The following is a 23954-nucleotide window of genomic DNA, read 5'->3' as shown; positions in this document are numbered from 1 at the left end:
GTGGGATAGACCCGGTGTGCCGTTCTCACCCCCTCCGATATTTAGAAAGATGTTTCCAATAGACGCCACCACACGGGACTTATGGCAAACGGTCCCTAAGGTGGAGGGAGCAGTTTCTACTTTAGCTAAGCGTACCACTATCCCGGTGGAGGATAGCTGTGCCTTTTCAGATCCAATGGATAAAAAGTTAGAGGGTTACCTTAAGAAAATGTTTGTTCAACAAGGTTTTATATTGCAACCTCTTGCATGCATTGCGCCTGTCACGGCTGCAGCAGCATTTTGGTTTGAGTCTCTGGAAGAGACACTTGAATCAGCTCCATTAGATGAGATTACACACAAGCTTAAAGCCCTTAAGTTAGCTAACTCATTTATTTCAGATGCCGTAGTACATTTAACTAAACTTACGGCTAAGAATTCCGGATTCGCCATTCAGGCACGCAGAGCACTGTGGCTAAAATCCTGGTCAGCTGACGTTACTTCTAAATCTAAATTGCTTAATATACCTTTCAAAGGGCAGACCTTATTCGGGCCCGGGTTGAAAGAAATTATCGCTGACATTACAGGAGGTAAAGGCCATGCCCTGCCTCAAGACAGAGCCAAACCTAAGGCTAGACAGTCTAATTTTCGTTCCTTTCGTAATTTCAAAGCAGGAGCAGCATCAACTTCCTCTGCACCAAAACAGGAAGGAGCTGTTGCTCGCTACAGACAAGGCTGGAGACCTAACCAGTCCTGGAACAAGGGCAAGCAGGCCAGGAAACCTGCTGCTGCCCCTAAGACAGCATGAATCGAGGGCCCCCGATCCGGGAACGGATCTAGTGGGGGGCAGACTTTCTCTCTTCGCCCAGGCTTGGGCAAGAGATGTCCAGGATCCCTGGGCGTTAGAGATCATATCTCAGGGATACCTTCTAGACTTCAAATTCTCTCCCCCAAGAGGGAGATTTCATCTGTCAAGGTTGTCAACAAACCAAATAAAGAAAGAGGCGTTTCTACGCTGCGTACAAGATCTTTTATTAATGGGAGTGATCCATCCGGTTCCGCGGTCGGAACAAGGACAAGGGTTTTACTCAAATCTGTTTGTGGTTCCCAAAAAAGAGGGAACTTTCAGGCCAATCTTGGATTTAAAGATCCTAAACAAATTCCTAAGAGTTCCATCGTTCAAAATGGAAACTATTCGGACAATTTTACCCATGATCCAAAAGGGTCAGTACATGACCACAGTGGATTTAAAGGATGCTTACCTTCACATACCGATTCACAAAGATCATTACCGGTATCTAAGGTTTGCCTTTCTAGACAGGCATTACCAGTTTGTAGCTCTTCCATTCGGATTGGCTACAGCTCAGAGAATCTTCACAAAGGTTCTGGGTGCTCTTCTGGCGGTACTAAGACCGCGAGGAATTGCGGTAGCTCCGTACCTAGACGACATTCTGATACAAGCTTCAAGCTTTCAAACTGCCAAGTCTCATACAGAGTTTGTACTGGCATTTCTAAGGTCGCATGGATGGAAGGTGAACGAAAAGAAGAGTTCTCTCTTTCCACTCACAAGAGTTCCCTTCTTGGGGACTCTTATAGATTCTGTAGAAATGAAGATTTACCTGACAGAAGACAGGTTAACAAAGCTTCAAAATGCATGCCGTGTCCTTCATTCCATTCAACACCCGTCAGTAGCTCAATGCATGGAGGTGATCGGCTTAATGGTAGCAGCAATGGACATAGTACCCTTTGCACGTCTACATCTCAGACCGCTGCAATTGTGCATGCTAAGTCAGTGGAATGGGGATTACTCAGACTTGTCCCCTACTCTGAATCTGGATCAAGAGACCAGAAATTCTCTTCTATGGTGGCTTTCTCGGCCACATCTGTCCAGGGGGATGCCATTCAGCAGGCCGGACTGGACAATTGTAACAACAGACGCCAGCCTACTAGGTTGGGGCGCTGTCTGGAATTCTCTGAAGGCTCAGGGACAATGGAATCAGGAGGAGAGTCTCCTACCAATAAACATTCTGGAATTGAGAGCAGTTCTCAATTCCCTTTTGGCTTGGCCCCAGTTAACAACTCGGGGGTTCATCAGGTTTCAGTCGGACAACATCACGACTGTAGCTTACATCAACCATCAGGGAGGGACAAGAAGCTCCCTAGCAATGATGGAAGTATCAAAGATAATTCGCTGGGCAGAGTCTCACTCTTGCCACCTGTCAGCAATCCACATCCCGGGAGTGGAGAACTGGGAGGCGGATTTCTTAAGTCGTCGGACTTTTCATCCGGGGGAGTGGGAACTTCATCCGGAGGTCTTTGCCCAAATACTTCGACGTTGGGGCAAACCAGAGATAGATCTCATGGCGTCTCGACAGAACGCCAAGCTTCCTCGTTACGGGTCCAGATCCAGGGATCCGGGAGCGGTTCTGATAGATGCTTTGACAGCACCTTGGACCTTCGGGATGGCTTATGTGTTTCCACCCTTCCCGATGCTTCCTCGATTGATTGCCAGAATCAAACAGGAGAGAGCATCAGTGATTCTAATAACGCCTGCATGGCCACGCAGGACTTGGTATGCAGATCTAGTGGACATGTCATCCTGTCCACCTTGGTCGCTACCTCTGAAACAGGACCTTCTGATCCAGGGTCCCTTCAAACATCAAAATCTAATTTCTCTGAAGCTGACTGCTTGGAAATTGAACGCTTGATTTTATCAAAACGTGGTTTTTCTGAGTCAGTTATTGATACCTTAATACAGGCTAGGAAGCCTGTTACCAGAAAGATTTACCATAAGATATGGCGCAAATACTTATATTGGTGCGAATCCAAGAGTTACTCATGGAGTAAGGTTAGGATTCCGAGGATATTGTCTTTTCTACAAGAAGGTTTAGAAAAGGGTTTATCCGCTAGTTCCTTAAAGGGACAGATTTCAGCTCTGTCCATTCTTTTACACAAACGTCTGTCAGAAGTTCCGGACGTTCAAGCTTTTTGTCAGGCTTTAGCTAGGATCAAGCCTGTGTTTAAAACTGTTGCTCCACCATGGAGTTTGAACTTAGTTCTTAATGTTTTACAGGGGGTTCCGTTTGAACCCCTTCATTCCATTGATATCAAGTTGTTAAGTTCTGTTTTTAATGGCGATTTCCTCGGCTCGAAGAGTCTCTGAGTTATCTGCCTTACATTGTGATTCTCCTTATCTGATTTTTCATTCAGACAAGGTAGTTCTGCGTACTAAACCTGGGTTCCTACCTAAGGTGGTCACTAACAGGAATATCAATCAAGAGATTGTGGTTACATCTTTGTGTCCTAATCCTTCTTCGAAAAAGGAACGTCTGCTACACAATCTAGATGTAGTCCGTGCCCTGAAATTTTATCTACAGGCAACTAAGGATTTTCGACAAACGTCTTCCCTGTTTGTCGTTTATTCTGGTCAGAGGAGAGGTCAAAAAGCTTCGGCTACCTCTCTCTCCTTTTGGCTTCGTAGCATAATACGGTTAGCCTATGAGACTGCTGGACAGCAGCCTCCTGAAAGAATTACAGCACATTCTACTAGAGCTGTGGCTTCCACTTGGGCCTTTAAGAATGAGGCTTCTGTTGAACAGATTTGCAAGGCTGCAACTTGGTCTTCTCTTCAAACTTTTTCCAAATTTTACAAATTTGACACTTTTGCTTCTTCGGAGGCTGTTTTTGGGAGAAAGGTTCTTCAGGCAGTGGTTCCTTCCGTATAAAGAGCCTGCCTGTCCCTCCCGTCATCCGTGTACTTTAGCTTTGGTATTGGTATCCCATAAGTAATGGATGATCCGTGGACTGGATACACTTAACAAGAGAAAACATCATTTATGCTTACCTGATAAATTTATTTCTCTTGTAGTGTATCCAGTCCACGGCCCGCCCTGTCACTTTAAGGCAGGTAATTTTTCCATTAAACTACAGTCACCACTGTACCCTATGGTTTTCCTTTCTCTGCATGTTTTCGGTCGAATGACTGGTAATGGCAGTTAGGGGAGGAGCTATATAGCAGCTCTGCTGGGTGAATCCTCTTGCACTTCCTGTTGGGGAGGAGTTAATATCCCATAAGTAATGGATGATCCGTGGACTGGATACACTACAAGAGAAATAAATTTATCAGGTAAGCATAAATTATGTTTTCTAACAGGAACTGAAAAGTTTATAATTTCAGGATGGAATTACAGGAAAAGGGGACACAATACATAATGAAAGTATATTGCAGACTTTTTTTTTATACATACGATTTACAATTTTATATTTAAAGGATACTGAACCCACATTTTTTCTTTCATGATTCAGATAGAGCATGTAATTTTAAGCAACTTTCTAATTTACTTCTATTATCAAATTTTCTTTGTTCTCTTGCTATCTTTATTTGAAAAAGAAGGCATCTAAGCTAAGGAGCCAGCAAATTTTGGGTTCAAACCATGGACAGCACTTGTTTATTGGTGCTGTCCAATCAGCAAGGACAACCCAGGTTGTTCACTAAAAATGGACCAGCATCTAAACTTACATTCTTGCTTTTCAAATAAAGATACCAAGAGAATGAAGACAATTTGCTAATAGGAGTAAATTAGAAAGTTGCTTAAAATTACATGCTCTATCTGAATCACAAAAGAAAAAAATTGGGTTCAGTGTCCCTTTAACATCTCAAAGTGTTTAATGCCCTTTTAATGCAAATATCTAATTTACCTTTATTTTGTCATTTGAAATAGCTGCTTTTGACAGTTATATCCTAATCTATACTGAATAATACAGTATAAATGATATATTTCCCATACAGTTTCTGCTTTGCAGCTGGTATCACAAGTCATTATAAACACAATGAAAAGCAACAGTAAGGAAAGAAATAATGAGCACTTATACCTTTTTAGGTCTAAAAATAATCTGCTTTATAAATCACTTTTACTCGTACTGTACCCTACGATTAAACACAATATATCCCCTAATTATTAATTGTGATACTAAAAAACATATTACTTGTATAAGCCAATGAAAATATAGAACACGAACATGAAAAGTAAATTAAATGATAGACAGAACATGCAGTTTTTACAAACTTTCCAATCTTTTTTTACTATTAAAATGTGCGCAATCTTTTTATATCCGCACCAGGCACCAGGTCCTACTGAGCATGTGCAAGAGTTTAGAGAATATAAGTATGTCTATTTGTGATTGGCTGGTGGCTGTCATATGATACAGGGGCAGGGAAGTAACTAAAATGTGTCAGAAAAAATCTATTCATTATAAATTCAAACTAAGTGCTGGAGCATTGTCTTTTTATTATGCATTTATTGAATATGCAATGCTGCTGTAATTAATGGTCCTTTAAATGTTCTAACTAATAATGGATAATCTCCAAAAAAAAGTTATTTTCTACAAGTTCTTTAAACACCCTGAATATTTCCACTCTTTTTCTGTTGACTTTAATAATAGTCTGAAAGCTGTTTTATTGTATATATCACTCCGCTTAAGCTTTTTATTGTATATATCACTCCGCTTAAGCTGTTTTATTGTATATATCACCCTGCTTAAGCTGTTTTATTGTATATATCACTCTGCTTAAGCTGTTTTATTGTATATATCACTCCGCTTAAGCTGTTTTATTATATATATCACTCCGCTTAAGCTTTTTATTGTATATATCACTCCGCTTAAGCTTTTTATTGTATATATCACTCCGCTTAAGCTGTTTTATTGTATATATCACCCTGCTTAAGCTGTTTTATTGTATATATCCCTCCGCTTAAGCTTTTTATTGTATATATCACTCCGCTTAAGCTTTTTATTGTATATATCACTCCGCTTAAGCTGTTTTATTGTATATATCACTCCGCTTAAGCTTTTTATTGTATATATCACTCCGCTTAAGCTGTTTTATTATATATATCACTCCGCTTAAGCTTTTTATTGTATATATCACTCCGCTTAAGCTTTTTATTGTATATATCACTCCGCTTAAGCTGTTTTATTATATATATCACTCCGCTTAAGCTTTTTATTGTATATATCACTCCGCTTAAGCTTTTTATTGTATATATCACTCCGCTTAAGCTGTTTTATTGTATATATCACTCTGCTTAAGCTGTTTTATTGTATATATCACTCTGCTTGTGCTTTTTATTGTATATATCACTCTGCTTAAGCTGTTTTATTGTATATATCACTCAGCTTAAGCTGTTTTATTGTATATATCACCCTGCTTAAGCTGTTTTATTGTATATATCCCTCCGCTTAAGCAGTTTTATTTTATATATCACTCTGCTTAAGCTGTTTTATTGTATATATCACTCCGCTTAAGCTGTTTTATTGTATATATCACTCTGCTTAAGCTGTTTTATTGTATATATCACTCCGCTTGTGCTTTTTATTGTATATATCACTCTGCTTAAGCTGTTTTATTGTATATATCACTCAGCTTAAGCTGTTTTATTGTATATATCACCCTGCTTAAGCTGTTTTATTGTATATATCCCTCCGCTTAAGCTGTTTTATTTTATATATCACTCTGCTTAAGCTGTTTTATTGTATATATCACTCCGCTTAAGCTGTTTTATTGTATATATCACTCCGCTTAAGCTGTTTTATTGTATATATCACTCCGCTTAAGCTGTTTTATTGTATATATCACACCGCTTAAGCTGTTTATTATATATATCACTCCGCTTAAGCTGTTTTATTGTATATATCACCCTGCTTAAGCTGTTTTATTGTATATATCACTCCGCTTAAGCTTTTTATTGTATATATCACTCCGCTTAAGCTGTTTTATTGTATATATCACTCCGCTTAAGCTTTTTATTGTATATATCACCCTGCTTAAGCTGTTTTATTGTATATATCACTCTGCTTAAGCTGTTTTATTGTATATATCACTCCGCTTAAGCTGTTTTATTTTATATATCACTCCGCTTAAGCTGTTTTATTGTATATATCCCTCCGCTTAAGCTGTTTTATTGTATATATCACTCTGCTTAAGCTGTTTTATTGTATATATCACTCCGCTTAAGCTGTTTTATTGTATATATCACTCTGCTTAAGCTGTTTTATTGTATATATCACTCCGCTTAAGCTGTTTTATTGTATATATCACTCCGCTTAAGCTGTTTTATTGTATATATCACTCCGCTTAAGCTTTTTATTGTATATATCACTCCGCTTAAGCTGTTTTATTGTATATATCACCCTGCTTAAGCTGTTTTATTGTATATATCACTCTGCTTAAGCTGTTTTATTGTATATATCACCCTGCTTAAGCTTTTTATTGTATATATCACCCTGCTTAAGCTTTTTATTGTATATATCACTCCGCTTAAGCTTTTTATTGTATATATCACTCCGCATAAGCTGTTTTATTGTATATATCACTCCGCTTAAGCTTTTTATTGTATATATCACTCCGCTTATACTTTTTATTGTATATATCACTTCGCTTAAGCTGTTTTATTGTATATATCACTCCGCTTAAGCTTTTTATTGTATATATCACTCCGCTTAAGCTGTTTTATTATATATATCACTCCGCTTAAGCTGTTTTATTGTATATATCACTCCGCTTAAGCTGTTTTATTATATATATCACTCCGCTTAAGCTGTTTATTGTATATATCACTCTGCTTACGCTTTTTATTGTATATATCACTCCTCTTAAGCTGTTTTATTGTATATATCACTCCGCTTAAGCTGTTTTATTGTATATATCACTCCGCTTAAGCTGTTTATTGTATATATCACTCCGCTTATGCTTTTTATTGTATATATCACTCCGCTTAAGCTGTTTTATTGTATATATCACTCCGCTTAAGCTGTTTTATTGTATATATCACTCCGCTTAAGCTGTTTATTGTATATATCACTCCGCTTATGCTTTTTATTGTATATATCACTCTGCTTAAGCTGTTTATTGTATATATCACTCTGCTTAAGCTGTTTTATTGTATATATCACTCTGCTTAAGCTGTTTTATTCTATATATCACTCCGCTTAAGCTGTTTATTGTATATATCACTCCGCTTAAGCTGTTTTATTGTATATATCACACTGCTTAAGCTGTTTTATTGTATATATCACCCTGCTTAAGCTGTTTTGTTGTATATTTCACTCTGCTTAAGCTGTTTATTGTATATATCACTCCGCTTAAGCTGTTTTGTTGTATATATAACTCCGCTTAAGCTGTTTTATTGTATATATCACTCTGCTTAAGCTGTTTTATTGTATATATCACTCCGCTTAAGCTGTTTTATTGCATATATCACTCCGCTTAAGCTGTTTTATTATATATATTACTCTGCTTAAGCTGTTTTATTGTATATATCACTCCGCTTAAGCTGTTTATTGTATATATCACTCCGCTTATGCTTTTTATTGTATATATCACTCTGCTTAAGCTTTTTATTGTATATATCACTCTGCTTAAGCTGTTTTATTGTATATATCACTCCGCTTAAGCTGTTTATTGTATATATCACTCCGCTTAAGCTGTTTTATTGTATATATCACCCTGCTTAAGCTGTTTTATTGTATATATCACCCTGCTTAAGCTGTTTTGTTGTATATATCACTCCGCTTAAGCTGTTTATTGTATATATCACTCTGCTTAAGCTGTTTATTGTATATATCACTCCGCTTAAGCTGTTTTGTTGTATATATAACTCCGCTTAAGCTGTTTTATTGTATATATCACTCTGCTTAAGCTGTTTTATTGTATATATCACTCCGCTTAAGCTGTTTTATTGCATATATCACTCCGCTTAAGCTGTTTTATTATATATATTACTCTGCTTAAGCTGTTTTATTGTATATATCACTCTGCTTATGATGTTTTATTGTATATATCACTCCACTTAAGCTTTTTATTGTATATATCACTCCGCTTAAGCTGTTTTATTGTATATATCACTCTGCTTAAGCTGTTTATTGTATATATCACTCCGCTTAAGCTGTTTTATTGTATATATCACTCCGCTTAAGCTGTTTTATTGTATATATCACTCCGCTTAAGCTTTTTATTGTATATATCACTCCACTTAAGCTGTTTTATTGTATATATCACTCTGCTTAAGCTGTTTTATTGTATATATCACTCTGCTTAAGCTGTTTTATTGTATATATCACTCCGCTTAAGCTGTTTTGTTGTATATATAACTCCGCTTAAGCTGCTTTATTGTATATATCACTCTGCTTAAGCTGTTTTATTGTATATATCACTCCGCTTAAGCTGTTTTATTGCATATATCACTCCGCTTAAGCTGTTTTATTATATATATTACTCTGCTTAAGCTGTTTTATTGTATATATCACTCTGCTTATGATGTTTTATTGTATATATCACTCCGCTTAAGCTTTTTATTGTATATATCACTCCGCTTAAGCTGTTTTATTGTATATATCACTCTGCTTAAGCTGTTTATTGTATATATCACTCCGCTTAAGCTGTTTTATTGTATATATCACTCCGCTTAAGCTGTTTTATTGTATATATCACTCCGCTTAAGCTTTTTATTGTATATATCACTCCGCTTAAGCTGTTTTATTGTATATATCACTCTGCTTAAGCTGTTTTATTATATATATTACTCTGCTTAAGCTGTTTTATTGTATATATCACTCTGCTTATGATGTTTTATTGTATATATCACTCCGCTTAAGCTTTTTATTGTATATATCACTCCGCTTAAGCTGTTTTATTGTATATATCACTCTGCTTAAGCTGTTTATTGTATATATCACTCCGCTTAAGCTGTTTTATTGTATATATCACTCCGCTTAAGCTGTTTTATTGTATATATCACTCCGCTTAAGCTTTTTATTGTATATATCACTCCGCTTAAGCTGTTTTATTGTATATATCACTCTGCTTAAGCTGTTTTATTGTATATATCACTCTGCTTAAGCTGTTTTATTGTATATATCACTCCGCTTAAGCTGTTTTATTGTATATATCACTCTGCTTAAGCTGTTTTATTGTATATATCACTCTGCTTAAGCTGTTTTATTGTATATATCACTCCGCTTAAGCTGTTTTATTGTATATATCACTCCGCTTAAGCTTTTTATTGTATATATCACTCCGCTTAAGCTGTTTTATTGTATATATCACTCTGCTTAAGCTGTTTTATTGTATATATCACTCTGCTTAAGCTGTTTTATTGTATATATCACTCTGCTTATGCTGTTTTGTTGTATATATCACTCTGCTTATGCTGTTTTATTGTATATTTCACTCCGCTTAAGCTGTTTTATTGTATATATCACTCCGCTTAAGCTGTTTTATTATATATATTACTCTTAAGCTGTTTTATTGTATATATCACTCCGCTTAAGCTTTTTATTGTATATATCACTCCACTTATGCTTTTTATTGTATATATCATTCCGCTTAAGCTGTTTGATTGTATATATCACTCCGCTTAAGCTGTTTTATTGTATATATCACTCAGCTTAAGCTGTTTTATTGTATATATCACTCCGCTTAAGCTGTTTTATTGTATATATCACTCCACTTAAGCTGTTTTATTGTATATATCACTCCGCTTAAGCTTTTTATTGTATATATCACTCCGCTTATGCTTTTTATTGTATATATCACTCCGCTTAAGCTGTTTTATTGTATATATCACTCCGCTTAAGCTGTTTTATTGTATATATCACTCCGCTTAAGCTGTTTTATTGTATATATCACTCCGCTTATGCTTTTTATTGTATATATCACCCTGCTTAAGCTGTTTTATTGTATATATCACTCCGCTTATGCTTTTTATTGTATATATCACTCCGCTTAAGCTGTTTATTGTATATATCACTCTGCTTAAGCTGTTTTATTGTATATATCACTCCGCTTAAGCTGTTTATTGTATATATCACTCCGCTTGTGCTTTTTATTGTATATATCACTCTGCTTAAGCTGTTTATTGTATATATCACTCTGCTTAAGCTGTTTTATTGTATATATCACTCCGCTTATGCTTTTTATTGTATATATCACCCTGCTTAAGCTGTTTTATTGTATATATCACTCCGCTTATGCTTTTTATTGTATATATCACTCCGCTTAAGCTGTTTATTGTATATATCACTCTGCTTAAGCTGTTTTATTGTATATATCACTCCGCTTAAGCTGTTTATTGTATATATCACTCCGCTTGTGCTTTTTATTGTATATATCACTCTGCTTAAGCTGTTTATTGTATATATCACTCTGCTTAAGCTGTTTTATTGTATATATCACTCTGCTTAAGCTGTTTTATTGTATATATCACTCTGCTTAAGCTGTTTTATTGTATATATCACTCCGCTTAAGCTGTTTTATTGTATATATCACTCCGCTTAAGCTGTTTTATTGTATATATCACTCTGCTTAAGCTGTTTTATTGTATATATCACCCTGCTTAAGCTGTTTTATTGTATATATCCCTCCGCTTAAGCTGTTTTATTGTATATATCCCTCCGCTTAAGCTGTTTATTGTATATATCACTCCGCTTATGCTGTTTTATTGTATATATCACTCTGCTTAAGCTGTTTTATTGTATATATAACTCCGCTTAAGCTGTTTATTGTATATATCACTCCGCTTAAGCTGTTTAATTGTATATATCACTCTGCTTATGCTGTTTTATTGTATATATCACTTTATTGTATATATCACTCCGCTTAAGCTGTTTTATTGTATATATCACCCTGCTTAAGCTGTTTTGTTGTATATATCACTCTGCTTAAGCTGTTTTATTGTATATATCACTCTGCTTAAGCTGTTTTATTGTATATATCACTCCGCTTAAGCTGTTTTATTATATATATCACTCCGCTTATGCTATTTTATTGTATATATCACTCTGCTTAAGCTGTTTTATTGTATATATCACTCTGCTTAAGCTGTTTTATTGTATATATCACTCCGCTTAAGCTGTTTTATTGTATATATCACTCCGCTTAAGCTGTTTTATTGTATATATCACTCTGCTTAAGCTGTTTTATTGTATATATCACCCTGCTTAAGCTGTTTTATTGTATATATCCCTCCGCTTAAGCTGTTTTATTGTATATATCCCTCCGCTTAAGCTGTTTATTGTATATATCACTCCGCTTATGCTGTTTTATTGTATATATCACTCTGCTTAAGCTGTTTTATTGTATATATAACTCCGCTTAAGCTGTTTATTGTATATATCACTCCGCTTAAGCTGTTTAATTGTATATATCACTCTGCTTATGCTGTTTTATTGTATATATCACTTTATTGTATATATCACTCCGCTTAAGCTGTTTTATTGTATATATCACCCTGCTTAAGCTGTTTTGTTGTATATATCACTCTGCTTAAGCTGTTTTATTGTATATATCACTCTGCTTAAGCTGTTTTATTGTATATATCACTCCGCTTAAGCTGTTTTATTATATATATCACTCCGCTTATGCTATTTTATTGTATATATCACTCTGCTTAAGCTGTTTATTGTATATATCACTCCGTTTAAGCTGTTTTATTGTATATATCACCCTGCTTAAGCTGTTTTATTGTATATATCACTCCGCTTATGCTTTTTATTGTATATATCACTCCACTTAAGCTGTTTTATCACCACTTAAGCTGTTTTATTGTATATATCACTCAGCTTAAGCTGTTTTATTGTATATATCACCCTGCTTAAGCTGTTTTATTGTATATATCCCTCCGCTTAAGCTGTTTTATTATATATATCACTCTGCTTAAGCTGTTTTATTGTATATATCACTCGATTAATCTGTTTTATTGTATATATCACTCCGCTTAAGCTGTTTATTGTATATATCACTCGATTAATCTGTTTTATTGTATATATCACTCCGCTTAAGCTGTTTATTGTATATATCACTCGATTAATCTGTTTTATTGTATATATCACTCCGCTTAAGCTGTTTATTGTATATATCACTCGATTAAGCTGTTTTATTGTATATATCACTCAGCTTAAGCTGTTTTATTGTATATATCACTCGATTAAGCTGTTTTATTATATATATCCCTCCGCTTAAGCTGTTTTATTGTATATATCACTCGATTAATCTGTTTTATTGTATATATCACTCCGCTTAAGCTGTTTATTGTATATATCACTCGATTAAGCTGTTTTATTGTATATATCACTCAGCTTAAGCTGTTTTATTGTATATATCACTCGATTAAGCTGTTTTATTATATATATCCCTCCGCTTAAGCTGTTTTATTGTATATATCACTCGATTAATCTGTTTTATTGTATATATCCCTCCGCTTAAGCTGTTTTATTGTATATATCACTCGATTAATCTGTTTTATTGTATATATCACTCCGCTTAAGCTGTTTATTGTATATATCACTCGATTAATCTGTTTTATTGTATATATCACTCCGCTTAAGCTGTTTATTGTATATATCACTCGATTAATCTGTTTTATTGTATATATCACTCCGCTTAAGCTGTTTATTGTATATATCACTCTGCTTAAGCTGTTTTATTGTATATATCACTCCGCTTAAGCTGTTTATTGTATATATCACTCCGCTTGTGCTTTTTATTGTATATATCACTCTGCTTAAGCTGTTTATTGTATATATCACTCTGCTTAAGCTGTTTTATTGTATATATCACTCTGCTTAAGCTGTTTTATTGTATATATCACTCTGCTTAAGCTGTTTTATTGTATATATCACTCCGCTTAAGCTGTTTTATTGTATATATCACTCCGCTTAAGCTGTTTTATTGTATATATCACTCTGCTTAAGCTGTTTTATTGTATATATCACCCTGCTTAAGCTGTTTTATTGTATATATCCCTCCGCTTAAGCTGTTTTATTGTATATATCCCTCCGCTTAAGCTGTTTATTGTATATATCACTCCGCTTATGCTGTTTTATTGTATATATCACTCTGCTTAAGCTGTTTTATTGTATATATAACTCCGCTTAAGCTGTTTATTGTATATATCACTCCGCTTAAGCTGTTTAATTGTATATATCACTCTGCTTATGCTGTTTTATTGTATATATCACTTTATTGTATATATCACTCCGCTTAAGCTGTTTTATTGTATATATCACCCTGCTTAAGCTGTTTTGTTGTATATATCACTCTGCTTAAGCTGTTTTATTGTATATATCACTCTGCTTAAGCTGTTTTATTGTATATATCACTCCGCTTAAGCTGTTTTATTATATATATCACTCCGCTTATGCTATTTTATTGTATATATCACTCTGCTTAAGCTGTTTTATTGTATATATCACTCTGCTTAAGCTGTTTTATTGTATATATCACTCCGCTTAAGCTGTTTTATTGTATATATCACTCCGCTTAAGCTGTTTTATTGTATATATCACTCTGCTTAAGCTGTTTTATTGTATATATCACCCTGCTTAAGCTGTTTTATTGTATATATCCCTCCGCTTAAGCTGTTTTATTGTATATATCCCTCCGCTTAAGCTGTTTATTGTATATATCACTCCGCTTATGCTGTTTTATTGTATATATCACTCTGCTTAAGCTGTTTTATTGTATATATAACTCCGCTTAAGCTGTTTATTGTATATATCACTCCGCTTAAGCTGTTTAATTGTATATATCACTCTGCTTATGCTGTTTTATTGTATATATCACTTTATTGTATATATCACTCCGCTTAAGCTGTTTTATTGTATATATCACCCTGCTTAAGCTGTTTTGTTGTATATATCACTCTGCTTAAGCTGTTTTATTGTATATATCACTCTGCTTAAGCTGTTTTATTGTATATATCACTCCGCTTAAGCTGTTTTATTATATATATCACTCCGCTTATGCTATTTTATTGTATATATCACTCTGCTTAAGCTGTTTATTGTATATATCACTCCGTTTAAGCTGTTTTATTGTATATATCACCCTGCTTAAGCTGTTTTATTGTATATATCACTCCGCTTATGCTTTTTATTGTATATATCACTCCACTTAAGCTGTTTTATCACCACTTAAGCTGTTTTATTGTATATATCACTCAGCTTAAGCTGTTTTATTGTATATATCACCCTGCTTAAGCTGTTTTATTGTATATATCCCTCCGCTTAAGCTGTTTTATTATATATATCACTCTGCTTAAGCTGTTTTATTGTATATATCACTCGATTAATCTGTTTTATTGTATATATCACTCCGCTTAAGCTGTTTATTGTATATATCACTCGATTAATCTGTTTTATTGTATATATCACTCCGCTTAAGCTGTTTATTGTATATATCACTCGATTAATCTGTTTTATTGTATATATCACTCCGCTTAAGCTGTTTATTGTATATATCACTCGATTAAGCTGTTTTATTGTATATATCACTCAGCTTAAGCTGTTTTATTGTATATATCACTCGATTAAGCTGTTTTATTATATATATCCCTCCGCTTAAGCTGTTTTATTGTATATATCACTCGATTAATCTGTTTTATTGTATATATCCCTCCGCTTAAGCTGTTTTATTGTATATATCACTCGATTAATCTGTTTTATTGTATATATCACTCCGCTTAAGCTGTTTATTGTATATATCACTCGATTAATCTGTTTTATTGTATATATCACTCCGCTTAAGCTGTTTATTGTATATATCACTCGATTAATCTGTTTTATTGTATATATCACTCCGCTTAAGCTGTTTATTGTATATATCACTCTGCTTAAGCTGTTTTATTGTATATATCACTCCGCTTAAGCTGTTTTATTGTATATATCACTCCGCTTAAGCTTTTTATTGTATATATCACTCCGCTTAAGCTGTTTTATTGTATATATCACTCCGCTTAAGCTGTTTTATTGTATATAGTTATGATTGTCTTATATGTGTGCGCATGTGTGCAAACACTGGCTTAATATCTACCAAATGACAATGGTCTTAGTAGTATTTGTATTTCTATGTCTATGTTTATATAAAGAAATGTATAGAAAAAAATGTTTTTTAGTTTTTAAAGAATTTTCATAGAATAATATCTTAAAATTATTAAGTTCTAATTCAAAAATAAAAATAAAAAATAATAATAAAAAATATACAAAGATTATTGGTTAAAAATAATATTATTTTATTAGAATCAATATAAAACAGTCAGTCGAAATTGCTTAATCTTAAAGTGGTTATGTGAGAAAGTTGGTACCAACCAATTGTATTGAGGTGTAGCTAAAATTAGTATATGATATATGTGTGTAAAATTAGCAGGTCCAGTTTATACCTTGGTAGGTATTTAAAAATACTTTTTGTAAAAGATTTGGCTTTTCGCTCATAAAATGCACCAAAGGTAGAAAATAAGGTATAATTGGTAGAAATACAGTTGTTAGAGATCGTTGTTGAAGACGACTATTGACACCTGGTTCAACAATAGGTGTTTATTTTCAGCCTTTTTGAAATAAGCCTTTTTGTGATATGACCAAAAGATTTAGGCTAGGTGTTTGAGCCGTTTTCTGTATGTTACAGTAATTATATCACAATAGTTATTGAACACTTAGCTTGTCTTTTGCGATATTATTAATCAACAGACTTTGAATAAGGTACCTTATTTGCAGTTCCAAGTCATATAAGAAGGTTCTTGCGTGTCCAAATGAGGTATAGATGAGAAACTTTCTTACAGGCTTTAAAATGCTTAGGGACGGGTAGGTCCTTATTTCTATCCTCGTCCATATTTTCGATGGATAAAATATGCTCTCGTATTCTTTCACGTAGGGGGCGTTCTGATTCGCCTACGTATTGCATTCCACATTTACACTGAATCATGTAGACAATATTTTTATCTGTGCATCTTATACATTCTTGGATTTTAAATTCCCTTTTATTAATATGTGATGTGACTGTTTTACTTTTCGTGGAGTGTCTGCAAGATTTGCATATAAAACATGGGAAAAAACCTTTTAGGTCCTGTCCTGTTAAATCTTTGTCTATTTTTTTATGCTGTTTAATTTGGGTTGGGGCAAGTATGTTTTTTAAATTATTAGCTTTTCTGTATATGAACCTCGGTTTTTTAGTGATAAAGGGGCCAATAATTTTATCTTGATGTAGTATGTGCCAATGTTTCTTTAGTATGTTTTCTTTTATTTTATAGTTTGCATTGAAATCACTTATGAATGGGATATTTAGTTTATTATGTTCTGGGTGGGTGTTGTCACTAAATTTTTTATTATTTTTGTTTAATATGGTATTTCTTTCAATTGTTCCTACTCCTTGTCTAATATTCTCTACAAATTCTTCCCTATAGCCTCTTTCTATAAACTTTGCCTTAAGTACTTTTGATTGGTTATCATAATCCTCAGGTTTGTTACAATTTTTCATTACCCTCAGCATTTGTCCTTTCGGTATATTGTTCTTCCAGGCTTGATGATGGCAGCTACTTGAATGGTATAAAATTGTTACTATTTACCGGTTTAAAGTAGGTTCTTGTATTGATAGTATTGTTTTCAATATAGATTTCTAAATCTAGGAAGTTCAAATTTGTGTTGCTTATTTCTTTGGTGAAGCGTATATTATAATTATTATTCATTTAGTTAAAAATTATTTCAAAATTCTCAGGGGTCCCTCTCCAAATAATTATTACATCGTCTATATATCTTTTATATAGGACTAGGTTTGCACCCAGCTCGCGAGTGTCAAGGAATTGTTTTTCCCAAATTCCCATAAAAAGATTTGCATAGCTGGGTGCAAACCTAGTCCCCATTGCAGTTCCACAAATTTGAGTGTAAAAAAAAGCTTTTTATTGTATATATCACTCCGCTTAAGCTGTTTTATTGTATATATCACTCCGCTTAAGCTGTTTTATTGTATATATCAATCCGCTTAAGCTGTATTATTGTATATATCACCCTGCTTAAGCTGTTTTATTGTATATATCACTCCGCTTAAGCTGTTTTATTGTATATATCACTCCGCTTAAGCTGTTTTATTATATATATCACTCCGCTTAAGCTGTTTTATTGTATATATCACTCTGCTTAAGCTGTTTTATTGTATATATCACTCCGCTTAAGCTTTTTATTGTATAAATCACTCCGCTTAAGCTGTTTTATTGTATATATCACTCCGCTTAAGCTGTTTTATTGTATATATCACTCCGCTTAAGCTGTTTTATTGTATATATCACCCTGCTTAAGCTGTTTTATTGTATATATCTCTCCGCTTAAGCTGTTTTATTGTATATATCACTCCGCTTAAGCTGTTTTATTGTATATATCACCCTGCTTAAGCTGTTTTATTGTATATATCCCTCCGCTTAAGCTGTTTTATTGTATATATCACTCTGCTTAAGCTGTTTTATTGTATATATCACTCTGCTTAAGCTGTTTTATTGTATATATCACTCCGCTTAAGCTTTTTATTGTATATATCACTCAGCTTAAGCTGTTTTATTGTATATATCACTCCGCTTAAGCTGTTTTATTGTATATATCACTCCGCTTAAGCTGTTTTATTGTATATATCACTCCGCTTAAGCTTTTTATTGTATATATCACTCCGCTTAAGCTGTTTTATTGTATATATCACCCTGCTTAAGCTGTTTTATTGTATATATCCCTCCGCTTAAGCTGTTTTATTGTATATATCACTCCGCTTAAGCTGTTTTATTGTATATATCACCCTGCTTAAGCTGTTTTATTGTATATATCCCTCCGCTTAAGCTGTTTTATTGTATATATCACTCACTTAAGCTGTTTATTGTATATATCACTCCGCTTAAGCTGTTTTATTGTATGTATCACTCCGCTTAAGCTTTTTATTGTATATATCACTCTGCTTAAGCTGTTTTATTGTATATATCACCCTGCTTAAGCTGTTTTATTGTATATATCACTCCGGTTAAGCTGTTTTATTGTATATATCACTCTGCTTAAGCTGTTTTATTGTATATATCACCCTGCTTAAGCTGTTTTATTGTATATATCACTCCGCTTAAGCTGTTTTATTGTATATATCACCCTGCTTAAGCTGTTTTATTGTATATATCACTCTGCTTATGCTTTTTATTGTATATATCACTCCGCTTAAGCTTTTTATTGTATATATCACTCTGCTTAAGCTGTTTTATTGTATATATCACTCCGCTTAAGCTGTTTTATTGTATATATCACTCCGCTTAAGCTGTTTTATCACCACTTAAGCTGTTTTATTGTATATATCACTCCGGTTAAGCTGTTTTATTGTATATATCACTCCGCTTAAGCTTTTTATTGTATATATCACTCTGCTTAAGCTGTTTTATTGTATATATCACTCCGCTTAAGCTGTTTTATTGTATATATCACTCCGCTTAAGCTGTTTTATTGTATATATCACTCAGCTTAAGCTGTTTTATTGTATATATCACTCCGCTTAAGCTGTTTTATTGTATATATCACTCCGCTTAAGCTGTTTTATTGTATATATCACTCCAGTTAAGTTGTTTTATTTTATATATCACTCCGCTTAAGCTGTTTTATTGTATATATCACCCTGCTTAAGCTGTTTTATTGTATATATCACTCCGCTTAAGCTGTTTTATTGTATTTATCACTCTGCTTATGCTGTTTTATTGTATATATCACTCCGCTTAAGCTGTTTTATTGTATATATCACCCTGCTTAAGCTGTTTTATTGTATATATCACTCGATTAAGCTGTTTTATTGTATATATCACTCAGCTTAAGCTGTTTTATTGTATATATCACCCTGCTTAAGCTGTTTTATTGTATATATCCCTCCGCTTAAGCTGTTTTATTGTATATATCACTCAGCTTAAGCTGTTTTATTGTATATATCACTCCGCTTAAGCTGTTTTATTGTATATATCCCTCCGCTTAAGCTGTTTTATTGTATATATCACTCCGCTTAAGCTGTTTTATTGTATATATCACCCTGCTTAAGCTGTTTTATTGTATATATCACTCCGCTTAAGCTGTTTTATTGTATATATCACTCCGCTTAAGCTGTTTTATTGTATATATCACTCCGCTTAAGCTGTTTTATTGTATATATCACTCTGCTTAAGCTGTTTTATTGTATATATCCCTCCGCTTAAGCTGTTTATTGTATATATCACTCTGCTTAAGCTTTTTATTGTATATATCACTCTGCTTATGCTGTTTTATTGTATATATCACCCTGCTTAAGCTGTTTTATTGTATATATCACTCCGCTTAAGCTGTTTTATTGTATATATCACTCTGCTTAAGCTGTTTTATTGTATATATCCCTCCGCTTAAGCTGTTTATTGTATATATCACTCTGCTTAAGCTTTTTATTGTATATATCACTCTGCTTATGCTGTTTTATTGTATATATCACCCTGCTTAAGCTGTTTTATTGTATATATCACTCCGCTTAAGCTGTTTTATTGTATATATCACTCCGCTTAAGCTGTTTTATTGTATATATCACTCTGCTTAAGCTGTTTTATTGTATATATCCCTCCGCTTAAGCTGTTTATTGTATATATCACTCTGCTTAAGCTGTTTTATTGTATATATCACTCTGCTTAAGCTTTTTATTGTATATATCACTCCGCTTAAGCTGTTTTATTGTATATATCACCCTGCTTAAGCTGTTTTATTGTATATATCACTCCACTTAAGCTGTTTTATTGTATATATCACCCTGCTTAAGCTTTTTATTGTATATATCACTCCGCTTAAGCTGTTTTATTGTATATATCACCCTGCTTAAGCTTTTTATTGTATATATCCCTCCGCTTAAGCTGTTTTATTGTATATATCACTCCGCTTAAGCTGTTTTATTGTATATATCACCCTGCTTAAGCTTTTTATTGTATATATCACTCCGCTTAAGCTGTTTTATTGTATATATCACTCCGGTTAAGCTGTTTTATTTTATATATCACTCCGCTTAAGCTGTTTTATTGTATATATCACTCCGCTTAAGCTGTTTTATTGTATATATCACTCCGCTTAAGCTGTTTTATTGTATTTATCACTCTGCTTATGCTGTTTTATTGTATATATCACTCCGCTTAAGCTGTTTATTGTATTTATCACTCCGCTTAAGCTGTTTTATTGTATATATCCCTCCGCTTAAGCTTTTTATTGTATATATCACTCCGCTTAAGCTGTTTTATTGTATATATCACTCGATTAAGCTGTTTTATTGTATATATCACTCAGCTTAAGCTGTTTTATTGTATATATCACCCTGCTTAAGCTGTTTTATTGTATATATCACTCCGCTTAAGCTGTTTATTGTATATATCACTCCGCTTAAGCTGTTTTATTGTATATATCACTCCGCTTAAGCTGTTGCAAGTTGCGGATAATATCCCATTCCATAAAACATATCCAACAACAAGGGCAGTAGTTATAACCAAAATTGCTCACTTACTGTGCACCTCTGTGTCTAACTGTTCTCAAGGGTTATGTGTCCAGTGCTGCTGATTGGGTCAGCTGCAGTGCTCTGCGGGTCCCAAGCTGTACTTCTACTAGGTGTTTAACTGTTTTGCGGGGGCTAAACACACAGATGTGCAGGGGTTGCTAGTCTTAAAATGATGTGTTTGAATAAATTAGAGCATGTAATATTTTTACTGCAACGGCCCTTTAACAATACCCTAAAACTGCTTGGTACAAAGCACTTTTGTTAGGTTTAGGAAGTTAGTAGACCACGTAGATGCATGGTTATATACACACCGACAGATTACATAGCTCAGACATGTCTTTGAACATTAGACATAACAAAATGCTGTCATTAAACCTTCTGTGGTATGGGGGCAGATACAGGGTATTTGCTAAACAATAAGATCAGATGCCTCTAACTTGGCTTCTCTTCACATAGGAAGTGTCCCGTCTCAGAAGAACATCACGTCCTGGTTCAGCTCTAAAGGCTTGGGGAAGACTCTGGACGAGATGACGGTCACCATCCCGCACGATATCTACGTTTTTGGGACGCAGGAGAATTCTATAGGAGATAAGGAATGGGTGGACTTCTTGCGCTCGGTGCTAAAAGACTGCACAGAAGTGGAATATAGACCGGTAGGTGCCAGGGCTTAGGTTACCTTAATGGAATAAAAGGAACCAGGTGTATAAAGTACCCTGCTATTGGGAGCGTCCTGATGATCTGATGTGGCATATGGTAGATGAGGTCACTAATGTCATCTAGAGAACTAGGATTGAGAAATGAAGGAGCGTGTATGAGTCATCCATCACACAATGCAGATGCCAGAAAAGGGATATAAGCAGGGGGGAATATCATTAAGGTTAACTAAATAACTGTTATTAGTTCAGAGGGAAAAGGTTACTAGTCTGGAGGGAAATAGTAACTACTCTAGAGGGAAATAGTTACTAGTCCATAAAAAAAATGGTCCAGAGGAATAAAAATAATCGTCCAGAGGGAAAGAAATGACTAGTCCAGAGAAAAGAAAAATAAGGGTCCAGAGGGAAATAGTTACTAATCCAGATGGAAAAAGTTACTGGTCCAGATAGAAAAAGTTACTAGTCCAGATAGAAAAAGTTACTGGTTCAGAGGGAAATAGTTACTAGTCCAGAGGGAAAAAAATAATGGTCCAGAGGGAAAAAAGTTACTAGTTCAGAGGAAAGAAAAATATTGGTCCAGAGGGAAATGGTTACTAGTCTAGATAGAAAAAGTTACTGGTCTAGAGTGAAATAGTTACTAGTCTAGACGGAAATAGTTACTAGTCCAGAGGGAAATAGTTACTAGTCTAGAGGGAAAAAAATTATGATCCAGAGTGAAATAGCTACTAGTCCAAAGGGAAATAGTTACTAGTCTAGAGGGGAAAATAATGGTCCAGAGGGAAAAAGTTGCTGGTCTAGAGGGAAAAAGTTACTAGTCCGTTACTAGCCAAAAGGGAAAAAGTTGCTGGTCCAGAGGGAAAAAGTTACTAGTCTAGAGGGAAAAAGTTGCTTGTCTAGAGGGAAAAAGTTACTAGTCCGTTACTAGCCAAAAGGGAAAAAGTTGCTGGTCCAGAGGGAAATAGTTACTAGTCCAGATGGAAACCGTTACTAGTACATTGGGAAAAATAGTTACTAGTCCAGAGAAAAAAAATAATGGTCCAGAGGGAAAAAGTTACTAGTCCAGAGGGAAAAAAGTTATAAGTCCAAAGGGAAATAGTTACTAGTTGCTGGTCTAGAGGGAAAAAGTTACTAGTTCGTTACTAGCCCAGAGGGAAAAAGTTGCTGGTCCAGAGGGAAATGGTTACTAGTCCAGAGGGAAAAAGTTACTGGTCCAGAGGGAAAAAGTTACTAGTCCAGAGAGAAAAAAGTTATTAGTCCAGAGGGAAATAGTTACTAGTTGCTGGTCTAGAGGGAAAAAGTTACTAGTTCGTTACTAGCCCAGAGGGAAAAAGTTGCTGGTCCAGAGGGAAATGGTTACTAGTCCAGAGGGAAAAAGTTACTAATCTGTTACTAGCCCAGTGGGAAAAAGTTACTATTCCGTCACCAGCCCACAGGTGAAAATGTTACCAGTCCAGAGGGATAAAGGTACTAGTCCAGAGGAAAAAGTTACTGGTCCAGAGAGAAAAAGTTACTAGTCCCTTAAAGGTCCAGAGGCAAAAAGTTACTAGTCCATTGCTAGCCCAGAGGAAAAAGTAACTAGTCTAGAGGGAAAAAAACTACTTTATGTTATAGATAGTAAAAAAGCCAAATGTGTTTACTTGTCCACTGACATTTTTTACTTTTATGGACTAGTGGACAGATATAAAAGTGTAAAAACTATATAATCCATTTGATTATAATGTCAGCAAATTTCCTATTTTACTAAGTTTCTAACCCCAGTTAACAGGTTAAATACATACAGCTAGATTACGAGTTATGCGCGCTATAGGGAAATTAACGAACGCAACAAAAAGTTGCGTTATTTAACCCTCTAGCATAGCCATTACAAGTTTTGAAACAGCCGGCTTGTGCTTGCGATATGGTGTTTATACAAGCGCTGTTTTGACGTGCTCGTACACGCTTTCCTCATAGACATCATTGGGGAGAGCAGGTCAGAAAAAAGCCTTACACCTGCGAATTGC

General features: G+C 34.3%; 1 protein-coding gene across 1 annotated transcript in view; it reads left to right on the top strand.

Annotated features, from left to right (window-relative positions):
* The window catches only part of INPPL1 (inositol polyphosphate phosphatase like 1), a gene marked incomplete in the record, with an annotated part of 449643 nt that overhangs the window by 294767 nt on the left and 130922 nt on the right, over nucleotides 1-23954 (top strand). Inside the window, 1 exon segment of the mRNA XM_053708786.1 lies at nucleotides 21758-21954. Within this exon segment, the coding sequence (XP_053564761.1) occupies nucleotides 21758-21954 (197 nt within the window).

This window comes from Bombina bombina, chromosome 3 (assembly GCF_027579735.1).
Source record: "Bombina bombina isolate aBomBom1 chromosome 3, aBomBom1.pri, whole genome shotgun sequence".
NCBI lineage: Eukaryota > Metazoa > Chordata > Amphibia > Anura > Bombinatoridae > Bombina > Bombina bombina.
Note: the sequence above shows the minus strand (reverse complement) of the source record. Positions and strands in the feature narration are given on the sequence as shown.